We start from the raw sequence: 19,110 nt of genomic DNA, 5'->3' as shown, positions 1-19,110 counted from the left end.
CGTCGCGCCCCGAATTTCATGCGGGCTGCGCTAGACTTTTTGAGACGGCTCTTATTAAACTCGAGAGAGGGCCGTGAGAAGTACGACGAGGGAGGAGCGAGAAAAAGCCGCGGAGGACGGGGAGACGAAAAGAGAGCAGAGACGAGCGCGCACACGAGTCGTGTACGCGTCGAGAGAAGAATTCTTGCGCAAGTATCCGGGTATTTACGCGTGAGACAAGAGCTAGCGGCGCTCCGCCGCCGTGCGCGCGCCCGTGTGTGCGTCGAGCCCGCGGTCGCACACGCTGTCGCCCGTGTATGAGTAACGAGGCCCGTACGGTGCCGCCACCTGTAAGAGAGTGCGTGAACCGTCGCATGTGGCTGGCCTTTCGCACGCGATACAGATCCAGTTGCGTGTGCTTTCGACGCGAGCGGTTGTTTCGCGGATCGTGCCCCGGCGCACAGCCTTCGATAAATATGCCTCTCGAACGCGCCACGCTATGAATCGAACAGTATACATTCCTGATGATGCCAGCCAGAGCAATTGCATCATGCTCTTGTCAGGCCCTGTGGGCACTTTTGCCTCCGAGCACCCCAAATGCACCCTTTGTGCCCACGCTCGATTGTCCTCCACGCACTCTAAAGTTTATCCACCGTTTCATTGACATTATCGAGTCTCTCCTACTCGGACCAAGGTGTTCCGGCATTTCTGCTTGTATTTTTACAGAGGAGAATCGAGTCCATAGTAAATTGTCCCAGGATGATTAAACGACCCAAAAATAATTATCTTCTACATGCTATATTCGTCATTTTTTAGAACGCGATTCGAGAAGAATTTCGACCAGGTGGATACTTTGAACGAGCGCAGCTGAAAGTATCCGCGGTTGAAATTCAGCAAGTTTCTTCGCGGAGTACTAATGGGAAGCGCGAGGCACGGTGGCGTAAGCACGGAGTCGCGGAGGTTGTTGTCGGCACGAGGACCACCGCTGGAATGCATTTACTACTGAATGGAGAGTTCGTATCTCCGTCCGGCGGCGGTCTCTTTTTACCATCTCCGTTGCACCCACGCGGCTACCGCAAATTTACATATGATAAACAGACGCCCCCTCCTCCCTCACCTGCGCCGCTTATCCCCCGACCGTCCCCACCTCTCCTTCCGTAGTTTGTACGTACAGCATAACTATATCCCTGAAGGGGGTACTCGTTCCTGTCCGTACATGCACCGGCAAGAGGGCGGTGCCACCTGTGTGTAGGCGCGTGAATTTACAGTTGGCCGGATCGACGAGGGGGAAGCTGGTCGGATGGATGCGCAGGGGGGGAGACGAGGGATAACCTGAACCACGTGGCGATCTATTTGTCACGCGAAAGTGGCCACCGTCGGATCAAGTTAGGTCCCGCGATGCGTCTTCGTTTTGGCCACGCTCTCGCTTCGCCCCTACCTCCGAAACCGCCATTCAACTTCCGACTAAACTACCCCAACCCTATGGTCGGAGGGTCAAGAGATCCGACGAAACCGAAGGCGACGTTGGCTAAGAATATTCGCAACGCGACCACGCGCGAAACAATTATCCCTTAACCTATCTCGAGGATTTGTAGAACCGCTGATAGCGTTTATCGAGGGAGATGATGACCGTAACGATATAATAACCTAAACTCTGGATACTGTTGTCGAGTGAATCGGAACGGATTTTGAGTGTCAACTTTTAAGGGATGATACCGAAGAAGGGTGGCTACGGGTCAATAGAGCATTGTTCCGGTCGGAATTCTATTTGCACAGCGACACAGCGTCGCTCATTATTCACAGCCAATTAATACCATTAACAACGACGCGAGTACTTTTCTTTGGGAAGGTGGCGCATGGCGCCGTTCCAAATTCGCCTTGCCACCCCACCCACGTTGCGCTCTACGAGGAACGTTTTCGTTCCGACGAATCCGGCGAAATACGAAGGATGGAGTCTAAGAGGCGTCGCAGTTAAGTTCCATGGGAGCGTGACGGCCAAGTCCGTCGGCGCGGCGTCGCGGGTGGCGACCGACTAAGATTGTACACCATTCGATTGAACCGAATCGCGGAATCAAACGCGAACGTGGGGGAGAGGAGCCGAGGGGGGGAAAACGGGGGGGTGGCACGGGCACGCTTAAAAGCGGGACAGAGATACGAGCCGATAGAGAGAGAGAGACCTATATACAACCGGAGACCGGAGCCGGAGAGAAAGAGACGGAGAACCGTGGAAGCACGTGCTACCGAAAGGAGTGGTGGGAATGTAAGTTATGCGCAGCACGTGATCTTCGGAGATCCGTCCGAGCATTTCTTCGCTCGGGGGACGGGTTCGCACATCCCTCGCGCGTCTCTGTGTGTGCGCGCGCGAGACCCCGACTGTTTCAACAAAAGAGACAAAGGGGGGAAGAAGGAGAGCGCCGCTGCTGACCAAGGGACTCGTAAATCCCGCGGATGTGTGTCTGTTCCGTGAACCGAGGCAGGCTCGCGGAACGTGCACCGTGCACGTTGCACCGCCAACTTTCATACGGTGTGTCTGCACGCGCGACCGACGAGAAACTCTGCCGGTGTGTGTCGGTCTCCGGCCCGAGACGACGAGCAGACACGGCTAGACGCATCGACTCTGTAGTCGGATTGGTTGTTGACTGCACGTGGAACCGGGAGGGTTTCGAGGACTTCGTGACAACAGTCTACCAATCTCGAGATCATTGCCTCTCCGGCACCGCCGGGGTCTCGTGTCAACGAATCGGATTACGATGAAACAGGATCCTCCCCTTTCCCTAGGTCTCCACGAGCGTCTTTATCCGCGGACGTCGCTGCCAATCGGACGATGCAGCGACGAGGACGACACGAGGAGAGAACGGCCTCTCTCTCGGCTCGACCCGTTCGCGGGCCATAGGAGTTGCACGAGTTCTCGACGCGAACCGTTCGGCGGCCGTAATCATTCGAGAGACACCTAGCTATGCCGCGCAACAATGAAACGTACAAAACGATGATACCTATTCGCGTGCGACGCGTCATCGGCGCAACGGGGACGCCTCACGTGCGACGTTACGTGTCCCAGGCGACGGTACAACGACCCGTTTCAGAGTCGATCATACCGGCGCGCACATGCTTCATTCATGGTACGCGTCCCCGACTCCGGTGGCAATCTTTAAAATACGGCGTCCACGTGGTTCCTGCTGCCGTCGCTTTCTCTCTCTCTCTCTCTCTCACACACGCTTCATCTTTCTCTCTCCGTGACAATCCGCTCGCGCGCCGATCCTCGACCGACCGACCGCCCGCACCCCCGCGGCTTCCCATGTCCGGCTTTTTGCCGATAGGGAAGGTAAACAACCGTAGAGTGTCACCTGTTATTGTCGTACGCAAATAGACTTCATTCACAGGCAACCTCGTATATACACGCTCTCACGTGCCCGTTGTGTACTCGAGTTTAACTGGCGCCTAGCAAGTGCCTGTACACAGCGCCGGAGTTCTCCCTCTCTCTCTCTCTCTCTTTTCCTCTGTCCGTCCGTGTGTGCATGTGGTGCGCACTGAAGAGAACCTGTCGCGTGTTCTTATCGACAATCCGAGAAGTTCAAGTGCGAGGCTGGTTAAATCCGTGTTTCTTTCGCTGAAAAGGGAACGCGATATCGGTACTTGTTCCCGGAGCTCTGGTAGGGGCATCGACGTAAATGGAACAACGCGTTCTCTCGTTCGCCGAGGCTACCGGATCCACGTTGCGGTTAAGCGGACTCTGCCACGGAAACTAACGACGTACATTCACGAGTGCAAAGGTTGTTGCTCGTCCGACGGGGATAGACGTGTTTCCGTTATTTACAGGCATCTTAATGGACGCGTAATTTCTTCTACTCTATTCCGATAGAGCGGCATCGACCAACCAGATTCCACCCAGCCCTTAAACGTTCTTTCCAGTTACCGACAAGTCAATCTATGCTCGACCCAAGTTTTACAATAACGTTATTATCAATTTAGGAAACTAGACTACTCAGCTATCAATTTAAGGGTAATACACAGATATGATGAACAGACAGCGTAATATGCTCGAAAGAAGAATTCTACTCTCTGAAAGGCGCCAAGGAAAGAGCGCCACGCATTTGCGAAATGCTGCCAGTGAAAGCGTCGACGTCGTCGATCAACAGGGTCCACCGACCAGTGAACAGCCTTGACTGGTCCATGGAGAGACCCGGCCGGTGATCTCGTCGGCCTGCGCTCACCAGGGTCCGAAATCGACTGAGCCCGCGGAATCGAGAAGTGCTAAGCGTATCGCGCGACGAGGGGCAAGGGAGGAAAGTGCAGAAACGATCCCGTGGTCCAAAGGGATGGAGGAAGGAAGGAAGGAAGGAAGGAAGGAAGAAGGGTAGGGAAAGCAGAAGCTGTGCCGAGTTCGAGGGAGATTCGCCGGTGGTGGAAGAGTCACAATGCACCGACGCACACTCCGCCGCTTCTATGCCAGTTACCTCTCTCACCCTGTCTCTCTTTCCCTCTCTAGCTCTCCCGGCGTACCCTATCCCTTTCTCTCGCCCATTCACGTGTGTTTACATCGTACTTTACGTTATATACGAACGAGCTCTCCGATGTAACGCGAGAACCTCTCACGCACACAGCCACACACACGCGTGGATCATCCTCTTTCTCTCTCGGGCTCTCTTCGACGCGCGAGAGAGCCTGCCAGCCGCGCGCGGCCCGTTCAGCAAGCGTAGAAAGTACATAAACTGTTCTCGTTCACGTCGATATCGTGTCAGCTGTTGCTTCCTCCGTTTCGTTGCTTCGCGGCACACGTCACCTACCGCGCGCGAACCCCCGGCATACATTATTACAACGTAATCGCGGGTGTGTGTGCGCGCTCACGGCCGACGGAGAGAGCGCCGCCACCGATAATGCGCTTTTGTATAGGCCACGCGGGGAACCCGTTTCGCTGGTCGCGTGTCGTAAACGGTCCGCGCATTGTTTCGCGGATACGTACCGGCTATTTCGTGTGAGAATGCGAGCCTGTAACCGTACGACTGCCAATGTCATGGGGGGATCCGCGCTTGTTCGCGTTTAATGCGCGCCAGGAACGGCTACCTGTTATCGCCCATTGGCGGGAAGAACCCGGGAGAACTTGTCGCGTTTGCCACGCGTTTGTCCCGGCGGGGAGACACACGTGCGAGATCCCGTCCGATCGAGTCGCGATTTTCGATCCAGCCTCGGCTGCTCGTTTGCGCGACGAAAGTCGCCGCTCGAGAACACTTTAAGGCTGTTCGCGAGGGCCGGTGCGCGATCATTATCCAAGAGCTCTTTACGCGAATTGATCTCTCGAAGGTGTTCATCGATTGTTTGGCCTTTGTTACACCTACGCTTGCCGAGAGAGCTTCGACCCCCCTCCGAATCGTTTGCGAGACAATGTCGTCGTCGTCGCGTACGTTTTGAAATCATTTAGAAGTTGGCTATCGAAGGGATTCGGCGGTGAACGAACGGGCCGAACGAGCACTTGTCGCCAGAAGAACACGGAAAGCCGGCGGCGACGGGTCTCTTTCATTCAGCAGCAAAACAATGAGCGCGCGCGCGCTAGCTCGCTCGCTCGCTCGGCACGAGCCCCGGCGTTATAATTTCGGTCAGCGGTAAACAAAAGCGGTCCTGCACCGGCTCGTAAAGCTATAATACCGGGGGGTCCCTGGAAAATTGTAAAGGGCGGCTTGCGGGAAGGATTAAGGGTTCAAGGCCGAGTAGCAGCAGGGTAGAAAACCGTTCGATAGAAATGTGGAGTCAGATCCGTTTTGCCGACGGCGAAACAAGGGGGTCGGGTGTCACACGAAGGCCGACACACCTGCTTGCACGAGAGAGAGAGAGAGAGAGCCTTGCGCGCTGCGAGAGGATCCTACGAGGAAACCGCAACGCGGAGGCCCGCCGGACAGGTGCCATTATTCTTGTTTCATTATAACCGTAGGTATCCCCCGACCGCCTAAACCGGGAGCGGTATTTTTCTCGGTCATTGACCCGAGAGACACCGACTTGCGGGTTTTACGCGGGACGCTTTTCGTTAGCTGCAGTGACGATGTTTATTTCAGGGTTCTCGTTTATCGATTCTTTAGCAAATTCTTCGGGCAGAAACAAACGGCATTCGGAGGACTTGGAGCGAGAGGGAAGTCGGTCGTTGGGGCATCCAACGGACGCGACAGCCCAGGAAAGACTGAGGCGTTCGTGTTTCAGTCGGCCGATGCACCTCCCTTCGCAATTACGAGAGCATCGGCGTGGTGGTGGTGGTGGTGATGGTGGTGGTGGGCGTGAAATTTGTCCGCACAAAAGCCTGCCGGTGGAACGGTGGGCGAAGGAAGCGTAGGACAACGGAGGATAGGCAGGCGTCGTCGTCGATCACCGGAGCAGTTTTCTCGCGTCCTAACCTTAACCTACCGCAAAAGGATACTCGGAGTCTCTGACGCGCGCCCGAATAGAACGACGGTTATCGATACGTCTTGTTGCGTGGAAGAAGCCGAATCGATGCATACACACAAAGAGAGCGGAGGGGGTCCCCGGGGGAGGTGAGGCGGTGGTTACTTTTCGTGAATGGCGGTCGCTTTTCAACGTGAATGGCGCCGTTAATGGCACGTGCCCGGATTCCTACGAACTTGGACACTGCCCCGCTGGGGTTCCCTCCACGGCTTTGTAACACAAACACCGGCTCTGTTATGACACACGAAGCGCAACGATCCGGCACCTGGGATCGGTCGTCGTCACCTAAATTCCCCGCGAGTCGTTTCTCCGTTAACAGGTCCGACCAGGCCGTGATATACGACGGCCGACGACGAGGATACACTCGACGAATGAACCACGGCCGCGGAAAATACTTCACGCGCATCATCCTATTCATTCGTCGTGACTTTATTGCGGGTTCGCCTCGAACGCTTTCGTCGTTCGCGGATCTCGTGCGGGAACGAGCGTGAAGCTACTGAAATATACAAAAGCGCGCGCGCGCGCGCGAAAGAACAACGTTGCTCGTAATTAGGTGCTATGATTAACCGGCACGAACACACCTGAAAGGATGCAACGCTGTTGCCGCGGAATTATCAATGGAGAATTACGGCACCGGTGTAATTCTCTCGGTCGTTGTACCTTCAGCTATTCCGTTCTTTAACTACTTGTTGAGAAGTGGGGGACCAGCAATAACTGGTAGAAAGGAGAACACAACAGAGTTGAAGAACTCGTTTGCCACACCATTTAACTTATACCCTATTGAACTGCACAGGATCCGAGGTTTGTTTGTCTTGCGAACTCTCCGCGCAAGGATAAAAAAGCAACTACCGATTGGTGACACCGTGTCGTGTACCGGAAATTGTTGGTCAATTGAACGCACGCTTTATTATACCGGTGAAATAAGAATTTTTAGCAGCGACTGGCACTGCAACACCGAACTCCTATTCCGAGACTGTTTTCCTTAGTACCCACGAGCACGAGTATTGCCACAATGTATATTTTCTTTTCCTTCAAACGGTCTTTCTTGCTTGTGGACGATAAGTCCACTGTCGGCAACGATATTCCAACGCTATGCAATCGCTGCTATTTTACCAACTAAATACCCTCTACAGCAAACACGCGAACGGATCGTTTCATTTTTGAAAATAATTATTATTCCCTGAAAAATCCGAAGCGATTTTTTCTCTCTATTAACAACGACTTGGCCGCGGCTGGTTTTAACCGTTAACGAAATCCGAAATCAGCTAAGGACAGAATTCGAAGCGCGAGGAACGCGTGAGAAACCAATACGAAAGTGGATTGCCGTCAACCGGAGGTCTCCTTTCAAAACAGAGCGAGCGAACGTGTAACTAGATCAAGTTTGGTTTTATTTTTGTTTTGGGTTCGAAGCAGCGGTCCCGTCCATCGGGCTATCAATCGGTAAATGGTAGGAGGTCGCACCGTTCGGAACGTTACGTGGAATGCGTGCGATGCACGAATTACGATGACACGAGCTGCTGCTGCTGCTGCTGGTGCTGCAGCGGCGGCGGCTACGGCTACGAATTTTTCAATCGCGGTGGGAGGTGGGGGCGGTAACGTAAACAAAACTGTGCAGAGTGCAATGCGAGGTTGCATGCGCGCGTGTACGAGAGACCGCACCACGTGCTACGTCGGTGTCTTTGCATCGAAAGGGGGACAGTGGGTGATGCCAGACGCGGCGTAACATTCGTAATTCGTGATTCACCGATGTTATCAGCGAACGCCGAACAGTGTCGTAGGTCGGGCACCACGCGCGTATGGGACAGTCCAGTTTGCAAATGTTCTGTGAAACGCCGGCCAAACGGTACCGTTACCGTTGAATATATTCAGCATTGTTCCCTTGTCTTTCGCGATGTCCTCTTTCATTCATCGCGGACGCGCGTCCGTGAAAATTTAATGCAACGGGAAAGAGCTGTGTTGTTTTCCTTCCCCGTTTATTCGCTGGGCTCGTCGATTCGATTCTTGAATTTAGTTTTCGCTCGATGGTTACGAATTTAGAATCATTCCATCTTTTACATCGAAATACAAATTTTACTCTCTCGCGCTAACAAGTTCTTGTTTAGATAATAAATACGAATAGAAAGTGCGCGGTTTGTGTCATTGTTGGCTACGATCGCTTCAGAGACGCGTCGGGGTAAAACCACCCCTATGAAACTTGTAGCGAAGGCTCAAACGCAACGGTTACATTAGACGGAATAGTTGAGTTCTTGGAGCGCGAAATGGTTCTTGGAACGGGTTGCCGGGACGTTCGCCGTATTCATCAGTCCCCCAAAACGACGGGGCAACTGGATCATCCCTCTAACCCACTATATCCAAGAATCGCGCGAACAACTTGTAATATGGTCTTGTAAACGTATGGTCTGGCGAAATGAAATCTTTGGAGTAACTGCTATTAGCTTAACTGTTGGAACCCGGGGAATTCGCACGTGGTGATATACTGTTTTAGAATTCGACTGTACTTCAGACACTTGCGCGCAGGAGAAACTTGCAGTCGGTAATACCGCCGGCAGGAAAGAGAGGAGAACGAGACAATAGATATGATATAGCTGCCGCTATTGGATAGTGTGCGTATCGATTACAAACGAACACGGTAGATATCGCGAATAGTATCTAATTACCGTGTTCTAGCACTAACAGTTATTAGCAGGAAAAAAGAAGCGAAGTGACGGGAATATAAAAATATTAAAAGAAATTGGCGGACATGTGAGAGTTCTCAAGATTCGACGAGGTATTTCTGGGTTACCAATAGAGACTAATAAATGTAGCGAGCGAAATGCAGGCTGAAGCTAGGAAGTTGTAACCTGCGGGACTAGTTACCGATCACCGGGAGGACCGTATCGACGATATGTTTTCTGAGAGCAGCGAGCAGCTAGAGCAGCTAGCCTGATTTCAGGGTACGTGTTCAGGGCCAAGGCCGATCGAGACGAGCTTTTGGACGCGTTCTCATGGACCGAGGTTGTCGGTGCGGCGTGCGACTGGGTTCTCCGAAGGCATTCGACTCCCACGCTGGTCGCGCCGGTGATGTTCCGTGTGTAGACGAAATACACGTGTGCCACGCAGACGAAGGAAGACGGGCCGCGGGACAGAGGAGGGCAGAGCCGGGAGCACGAGAGAGAGAGATGCGTCGGAGGCATCACGTTGCGCGCGGGACCGGGAGAAAGGGACATGCACGACGCACGGTTGCTCTGCATGCATTTAAAACGGGGACGCGGCCCGTAAATCACGTAGTAGAGGCTCGACGCGGCTCTCGGGCTCGTTGCAATGCAACGGTGAAGAGGACATTGCGCGCCACCGGCACCGACGCCGCCGCCGCCACGTGGTTTTCGCGGCAAAACTATGCGGCCGCCACACGCCGGGCGAATTTATGAATGGGAGAAGCCTATTGACAGATCGCGCGTCGATAACTCTCTCGTTAATGACCCGTGATGGTGGGTGAGCAGCTCGATGTGCCGCAGGAGAACGACGACGGCCAAGAGGAGGCGCGGTGGAGGAGGAAATAGGAGGCGGAGGACAGACGATGGAAGGAGGGCAACGGGGGAAACTCGGACTCGCTTTATAACCGAGGTACACCGAGCGTCATACGCCGTTCGGTCATCGTAACGAGTCTTTGTCCTGGCCCGATGGAAGTGGTCCTCGAGCACCGGGGCTCTATCTCGCGAGACTCTGTCCCGAGCAACACAACTCCTCCTCGCCGTTCGATGAAATCGTCTTTCCGCGAATTTAGCCGTGGCACTGGCTTTTCCGCGATGGCTACGATAGCTTGGCTACGATATACCTCAAAGAAACCCCCTTTACCGAACCGAGATTTCTCTGTACACGGCACAACCCACGATACCACGACGAAAACGTTAATTTATATATACATAAATAGTATTGGTAAGATATGCTGTGCGACATTGACGCGAACCTCCTGAACCGAAAATCTATCGACGAAACGAACAATAAAATAATGGTATCTATCTCGAGAGATCATTTATTTTTGGTTATGCAATTCACTGGTGTTTTATAATAAAGACATTCTGAGGTCATTTTTACACTGGCGGTGCTCCGAGGAATTTGAATAAAACAACTGCGAGCTAAGGTATATTATCCGCAAAACTACATCATGGTAAGAAAGAAATATCGCACGTATGATCTGTCACCGAAGAAAAATCATTCTATTCCGCCTTATCCAAGCAACTGAATAGTTGATAAAGAGAGGTGAACATTTTTCGAAACGGTTTTAAAATATCTACCACTAAAAATCCTGCAACTGCTGGAAGCACGTCGATCGCGACTATCCGACGGACGAGCTCGCTCGCCTTCTCGGCCAAGCTAACACTTGTAAATTCGAAAACTATTATAATTTCTGCACAAAGTCGATCGTATTTTTATTAATAAAATTAGTTGGTAAATTTACTCGACTGCGACATGCACGATTGCCATTTTTTTAGACCACGAGAAGACAGGACGGTTATAGAAGATGGAACACTGTAAGTTCACTGTTGAAATTGCTCAACGCGTATCGTAATTAACGGGAAAAGAAAATAAAGAGAATAAAGAAACGTAACGGAGAAAATTTGCGTCACCAGCTCCGCTGACTCTGACACACCATCGACTTTGTACATGTCTGACGCAACGACGGGGATTTCAGGCGACTCTACGCTGATATTTCAGCAGCATCAACGATTTCAGATATCGTCCAGCTTCGATCAACGATTCCATCATTTCAATGTCGAACTTCGAAATGCCGCGTGATCCTCTTTGCGAGGGCACCGCATTCATCCGATCGAGGTAGAGTGGAGAAGATTCGAGTATGGAATACGAATTTCCAAAATTTTATCAATATCCGATCACGTGAAACTTTTCCGAGCTAATCGAACGATTTTCTATCCATCAATCTCTACACTGGCTAACTAAATGACCACTGTACACGTACACACGATCTTTGATGGAAGCAAACAAATTCCTACACCAAAGATCCAATTAATACAAATATCGAGATACATTGAAACCACGATGGTTATAACGTTTAACGAGAGTACTATGAAAAAGAGAACATCAGTGGTATCTCCAAGTGGTACAGTAATTTCTACGGCCGCTACTTCTGCAGTTGGACGTGTATCGTTAGATTTCACAGCAGAACGAGAAAAGATCATAGAGAGTAGTAACGGAGGACGAGTTAACTCGTCTTCTCCGGTTAACAGGTTAAGGGTAAAAAGGCGGGGGAGGAGGGAAGGAGGCCTAATAAATCGTTGGTATCGCGACCACGCGATCGTCGAGTGAAAAAGAAGCAAAAAGCAAATATATGCTTTTAAAAACATCCCTTAGAACAAGCGGGTTGTTGTCGTCGCGGTAACCATGACGACGTTGCCCCCTTGATGGTTGGTCATAACCGTGCCCCCTCTCCGTCACTTAGCGAACTCTCCGTGCCCTTCTCCGCGCTCCTCGCAGCGCGCCGTAGCGACGCTAGGTTTCCTCCACGACGCTGGCCAAGTAAAGAAGAGGCAGCCTCGAAGCCTCCGGTCACCTTTCTCTATCTTTCTCTCCCTTGCTCCTACTCGATCTTTCTCTCCCTCCCTCTCTCTCTCTCTCTCTATACTGCTCTCGCTACGCGCTCGAAGTCTCTCCCTCTCTCTCTCTTATTCCTTCTCTACAGCGGTTTCTTTCTCTCTCCCCCCTCCCCGACCGGCGACCCACGACCCGCCGTCGTTACCACAGCCACCTCGATCGTCCCCTCGGCCTCGCCATCTACGCCATCCAGCCGCGGCCACCGTCCCACCTCCTCCTTCTCCGCCGCCTCCTCCTCCTCCTTCGAGCTCCCCCCCTCCTGCCCTCCTACTCCGCCACCGCCGCCTGCCGTCACCGCTCGTTCTCCCTCCCTCCCCCCCGACCGCCGGCGCCCGTCCCCAAGCCCAAGGAAACGCGGGATCGCTTCGAATTCAAACTACTGAACACGAGGTTACCACGCGTCAAATCTGACACTTCGCCACCAACGTCAATGCACCGCCGTGTCGTTTTCTAGCCGGCGCCGGGAACACCGTCGGCGACGTGAAAACACCACCGCCGTTCCCACGTACCCGATTCGCGGCGTCGTTTCCGACGGTGTTCCGAGGTTTTTTTATTTTTGTAGGGGGACACGCACGATACGAAGAAACGTGTACAACCCGGTAAGGGCCTACGCACGAACGAAAAGAGAAAGCAATCGGTCACCGCCGTTGCGTTTCCCGTGTTTTCGTTTCTTTGTTTCAGAGACCTCGGATCGGTCGGTTTTCTCCGTGGCTCTGTGCCGACGGGCGATTTTGCTCGGCAGAGGTCTGTCTACCCTCTTCGCCGATAGAAACGATTCGGGAGATTCTGCGGTCGAGGAAACATTCCTCGAGAGAAGAACGTGAAGAATATCGTATTCGAGGAAAGTCTCTCGACCAGGCTCGTGGTCGTCCGTGACGTTCGTGTGCGCCAGCCGTCGAAGGCGTTACGGGAATGAGAACCGTTCTCTTCTTGTGGTTCGAGGCGAGAACGAACCGCGATCGTATCCGAGGGAATTCGTCAAACAAGAAGAGACATCACACACTGAAAACACTAGGCACGACGTCGCCATGCGGCGGCCGAGGGATAAAATCCCCCGTTGGAGCAACACCGAACTGAAAAACCGAGCTGGGATCTCTTTTTTTCTTTTTCACAGGGGAACGGACAACACTGTCGCCTCCGTTCTGTCGAATTCACGTAACGCTCGCTCGGGCTGGCCGTACAAGAACGTGTGTCTCGTAGGCGGACCGGGCACAGGTCGGCGGCACAATTTTTGTTCGATAAAGAGAAAAAAAAAAGTAGGTAGTGTGCGAAGAAAGGGATTGACGTAGCACTTCACTCACCTGACCAACGTCGCACCACATTATTATTTCGCTGGCACTGACGACAGCATCTTGGATCGCTTGTGTACCATACACAGTGTGTCTTGATGGTTTTTTGTTTTCAGTGAAATAACAGTACGTGAAGTCGAAGCTCCACCGTCGATGTGCGGTCCGGTTTTGATAATATAACGCTTTGTTCGTTTTCGGTTTATTTCTCACAGTCTCACGAAACGCACTCACGATTGCTGATACATTCGTCGCCGTTTGATTATACCTCGCGTCTCGATATACCGTCTCCTGACTGGCTCGTCGAGTAACACCACACGATCACTTCGAGTGAACGACACGACTCTCACCGACGAGCCTACTAGCGACTGGCTGGCCATGCAAAGCATTACTGAATACTCTAACAACAGTACTCGCCGAGTGTCGCCGCTCGGTTTCCCCCGAACGCGCGCTCGGCCGTTTCCGTTGGACCTCGGCCCACCTGCACTCTAGCACGACGGCATGATGCTCAGTAACGTAGCTAGCGCCCGCCGGGCCCGTCCCTGTACGTCGTGTTTACTTCGAGCGATTCCACGCGAAACCGTCTTGCGACCGAATTAAATTTTTAGCGTGTCGCTAAATAACTCGGTGGAATTTTTCACGCGGAAATAAAAAGGAAGCGGATCGCGTGGCGATCGTCGATAACCACGACGTTTCAACGAGAATCAGACGGATTGATTTCTAATGATTATTATATAACTGATATGCCGACTTATAGATATTTGCCTTTAGCGCGATTGCAAAATTGTTGCACAGGCGACTTCGTGTTCTCTGGTCTGTTCATGAAAGAGGGACCTTCTGAATGAACGTAAATTAAAGGGTCCTCGCTATTTTACAGCCTGTAAAGTTGTAATAACGGGAGCGCGGCAGGTACCTTTAATGTTCCCCGAAGAAAGTTTCAGAATTTATTTTTATACGCTACCGGTTGGCCGTGTTGCCGCCGGTGACCGATGCTTTTGCCCATGCGTTTAATTTATTCGAATTTTGCGCGAAATGAGATTCATGGTTTTCGACGGGACAACGAAATGATTTAGATGCTCGATCGAGTAATTTTTTTCGCTGTTACGCGCCGCCAATAATATGAATTCATTAGAGCGTTAGCCAAATTGTTTCGATACACCTACCGAAACGAACGAATTAAAACAGTCCTCTGTCACGATGATTTACCGCGCGGTCGATTGGACCTCGAATTTAATAAATTATTTTTAAAAGCCATTGTACCCCGACGAGCGAATAGCGCAATATTGTCGACGTTCGAAACGGTGGAGGATTTTGTACGAGCGGAAGGGCGCGTTCTATTCACGCCACGTAAATTAATTGTATAATTAATATTGAATATCCTCGGATTGTTTATGCCATTTAGGTGGCTCATAGAAACGATATCCATTGTTTAAACGCACAGTTTCCAAATGGAATCAATACTTCTATACAAACTGATTCGTTGATTAATGATCTGAATTTTATATTAAAAATATGAAAAGTCATCGTTTCGCACTGGAAAAATTATACGAGGGAAAAATTCGGGGAACTCTGTTACCACAATTTTTCCGAGTTCATGAAACATGTTTTATTAACAAATTCAACGCTCGTTATTTCTATAGAACAATAATCGAAATTCGAGTTTATAAAATTTCTAACCGATTTGTTTTATTCGCTGGATTAGAATACTGCGTTCGACAGGAATGTTTTTAATACAAAAGCACTTGCTCGAACCGTTGAGAAAAATAATTTGGCGCGAGAAAGTGCGCGATGGTCGGACGTCGCTCGATGAAAGTTACGGGAGAATGGTTTGACGAGCGATGAAAAATTTGATCCGGCGCAAAAACTCAAAATGACTTAGGCCATTCGATAGGTACCGAGAACTATTTCGCGGACCTCGCATTTCTCGCGCCGTTTATCAGCAACTTCGTGAAGCAGTACGATTTCGAGTGGTACGTATCCGCGCGTATCGAAGCGAGCTGAAATTTTCAGCGTACATCGGTCTACGCATTCCGTAAAACATCGGATAAACAAATAACAAAATTGAAGCAAAAAAAATTTCACGTCAACGAAATATTTTCAAACGGGATCCCGGGCCGCGCGTGGCAAACCTGCATAAAAATTTATTTATACCAATTTAGACAATTTTGTTTTTGTCCGTCCACGACTGCGAAAGAAATTTTGAAAATGGAACGCGATAAATGTTTGAAAAAACAGAGGCCCGGGCGATCGATATCGAGGCAATGTTGCAACACGATTTTGATTTCGAGGCTGTGAAACCGGGGAACCTGCAGACATCGGGGCCCCCGAGTATGAGGGAGTCCTCCCAACGCCGTTAGCTTCGAAACCCGCCACTGACTGTCAGCCTGTATACGGCGAGCAGCGCAAGAGCGGCCGAAGGCCTCGGCTCTCGCAAGCCAGCAACGAGCAGCAGACAACGCCGCACGGATGCCGGCGCGCCACCTACCATACGGCAAGCAGCCTAAGAAAATTCACCGCGAACATTTTTATTCGGTACCGGGTAAACGGGCAGCATCACCGGCACGGTCCGATCGCGAAATGACACCGGTCGGGCCGTAGCATCGACCGATGATGCCGATTACCCGGTCGTGCGGCTAATTTCGTGAATTTTGCGCGACATTCCGTAGGCAGCTCCGTGGCTCCGAGAGGAGTGTACGGCGTGCCGCGCGACGGCCACAGCCGATGGCGAAGCAGTTCTAACAGCGAAGTCGTTTTCACCGCGAAGGCGCGGTGAACATTTTCTTTCCTCCTAGCTGGCGAACAGTCAGCGGATCCCTCTCTGTTCATTGTTCGTCGGGATTATGCTCACATGCCCGTTCTCTCGGTGGCGTGTTTTTAATGGAAAAGAACTTCGACTTCTTGCGCTCGCGTGAAAGTTCCAGCGAGCGAGCCAGCCAGCAGCAGCAGCGAGTCGAACTTCGATCGAGCCCGTCGACTCGAGGATCCAGGCACACAGGCTTCGGGGCGAAGTTGAGCGTTCGAGAAATCCGTTCCCGTTCCCGCTGGCCGATCGACAACCGGGTCGGTCATGCAGAGCTCGTTGTTTTCGCGAGGACGAGTCGCGTTGCGAGCCATGCAAAGCGTTTCGTTCGTACCGCTGGGAAACCATGGTCTATCACACGGTCGCACGCGGCAGATCGAAGTGACGAAATCTTATGAATATTACACTGAACCGGCCGAGTGTTTGTTGTTGTTCTCGGGGCAATGTTTGACCGGCGTATTGTATGTATGGCAAAAGTCGGCCGGGGTGGGGGTAACCAGGCGGAGTGGTAGTGTATAAGTTTGAACCGGCGGATTATTGTTAGCGCGGGAATGCGCCAATGATTCTGACCGCGGAAACAAACGCGTACCGGCCGTTTAAACCCGCTCACTCGCGGCACAGCCGTACGCGGCTAATAATATACGCGTAATACCTGCGCTGCGACACAAAGAACAGTGTACCAGGAGGACAGACGATCTCGCGGCGTGGCTCCGCGACGGAAGTAAAAGAGCCAGTCCGGTTTTACGATTGGTTAGGCATCGTGCGACAGATGAATTGTGGCCAATGAATGTCCTTGCTCTCTGGACGAGGCCGCGGCAACATAAGCAAGACTTCTACTAACCTTATGAAGTAGTCTTCCCGCCTGTGACCCACGTTGTCCGATCGGTTCTGCGAAATGCGTCCTCGGACTATTTACAATCCTGCTGGTACACTGTAGTGCTCGGCCCCGCGAAGGAAGATATCTGGATAACGCCCATAGTCGTAATAATTGTCGCACTTCACTCCTATCACTTCCATACATCGACTATGGTCAGACTTCAGGTGCTTTCTTTGTAAAACCAAGTCGTAACATTCTAGAACGTTCGCGAACGGTTTTGTGAAATTGACATGTATGCGAGTCGTTATTATATTTCTGTTTTGGTTCTGTTCGACGCGTTTCTTTTATTGTTGCACTATTCGAATGATTTAGACTTTCCTTGGATATGATTACTGAACTTTCTCATCTAGCGGCGGAATGGGAACTAGAGGTAGATGGCACCAGGGGTGGGGATAAGGAAACACCGTGATACTCGCGGGGCGTTTTACGACCGTCTTCGAAAGCTGCGACTCCTGTGTACTTCCGGCCTGGATTCTAGAAGCACCTGCAGGCGGTTTTCTTTTCGCGGAAGCGAGAAGATAATTCAGCGACTCCTGAAAATACCCCGTTCCCGTCCGTGAGTATCCCATGCTTGTATTGATTTTGATTGACATTGTTGATTCGAGGATCGTCTCATTGACCGTACGAACTATTGCGTCGTTGAAAAACTGACCCCACTAATGGCGGTCTTTGGTAGCACGCTAACCTCTACGCGGACTACGCATGCCACTCTGATGCTATTATCTTGGTAAGTATTTACTATATAGTAACGTAACTGTTTCAATATTTAAATACATTGTATCTAATCTAATTGCAAAGTAAAATAGGTCTCGTTTTTTCGAGTCGATGCAACTGTACGTTGAACGTATTATATTGTGTATATACCACTTTGGAAATTTATTCGAAAGGAACAACGAATAATCTTTCACGGAATATAACGAAACGTATTGGAATTACAAGTTCTTGATTTATTCGTATCGATATAACTTTGAACAAAAATATAAAAGTTTAAAAGTGTTTATATAAGAACTCTTCGGGTATAGGTGTGGATTCGAGAAAGTACCGAACAAAACGGTGTTACGTTGACGGTGCATCGACGAGGATCCTAGAGTCAGTTTTCCCGCCATTCCTCTGCTGACCTCGCAACCGGAAGTCGTCTCTCAGCCGCATTCCTACCATCCCTAAATTTCTTCTTCTCTTCTCCATCTCCTCCTACCCGTGCGCTACGATTCAGGTATGTATCTCGAACGTTAATACAAAAACTTGCTTTTCATTTTTGTATCATTGACGAATACGTTCTATCTGCAACCCGAACTCAAGAAGTTTACGAAGCCAAGTTTCCCGTTAATTATTCCCGCGTACGCGTAACCTTAATGAGCGCCATTCTTCCCTATTTAACCAACTGAAACTGTCAACCCGGTATCTATCGATAATCCCTCAAATTTACATTGTTATCCAATATCGGACTCCAGCAGCTGGAAGTCTCTGGCTCGGTTCGAATTAAAAGCACCTGTTAATACACGCTCGGCGCTACACTGACATCCGGGCGACATCGACAGGTGCTGTAAGTAAATCAACTAATTCGGCAACTGGCGCGTACACACCACTTTCGTTCATCTTATTTTCACGGTAATTATTCGCCGAGACAATTTATGCGATTCAACGTCGTCAAGGATTAAGAGTTAGACAGCGAATTTTATGTACTTGTAACATTTTTGACCTTAGAAAATCTGGTGTAGTAAAATGGGATATAAACATCTTTTTGCAATATTTATTTCCTTTAGAAAATAATAGAACTTTTACTGATAGTCTTATGGAAAATATTTTGGCTGCGTTAGAGGATCATTATGTTACAAGCAACAAAGTAAACAAAGTAATAATAGTTTCCCTCTATGTTCCATTATTCACACTACATGAGACATGTTGGAAATTTGACAAGTCTCTGAAGCTACATTTAACTTCATAGTAGAACGTTTGATCTTAGAGATTTTTAGATTCACGCAACTGTTCCTACATTTTACATTTGTGCGCATTCACTTTAGCTTAAGACTATACTAATTTCTGCGTCGACTAATCCTCGCTCGCTCGTTTCATTTGTTCATACCTCTTCTTGAGCAACTATTTTTGTGAAATATATTAGGATTTATGAAATGGTATACGTAACAAACGATGTG

The 19,110-nt window shown here is 50.6% G+C and overlaps 1 protein-coding gene across 2 annotated transcripts in view; it reads right to left on the bottom strand.

The window, feature by feature from the left end:
- The window catches only part of Tara (SERTA domain-containing protein 2 taranis), a 47,340-nt gene extending 33,579 nt beyond the window's left edge, over nucleotides 1-13,761 (bottom strand). For both annotated transcript variants that reach the window (XR_013495357.1, XM_078196447.1), the window contains exon 1: nucleotides 13,296-13,761. Coding sequence is in view for 1 of the 2 variants with exons in the window: in XM_078196447.1 (XP_078052573.1) it covers nucleotides 13,296-13,316 (21 nt within the window). In the remaining variant the exon portion in view is untranslated. The remainder of the gene's footprint in view (nucleotides 1-13,295) is intronic.
- Between the last annotated feature and the right edge of the window lie 5,349 nt (nucleotides 13,762-19,110).

This window comes from Augochlora pura, chromosome 1, assembly GCF_028453695.1.
Source record: "Augochlora pura isolate Apur16 chromosome 1, APUR_v2.2.1, whole genome shotgun sequence".
Classification (NCBI taxonomy): Eukaryota; Metazoa; Arthropoda; class Insecta; order Hymenoptera; family Halictidae; genus Augochlora; species Augochlora pura.
The sequence above is the reverse complement of the archived record's forward strand: the minus strand, read 5'-3'. Positions and strand labels throughout refer to the sequence as shown.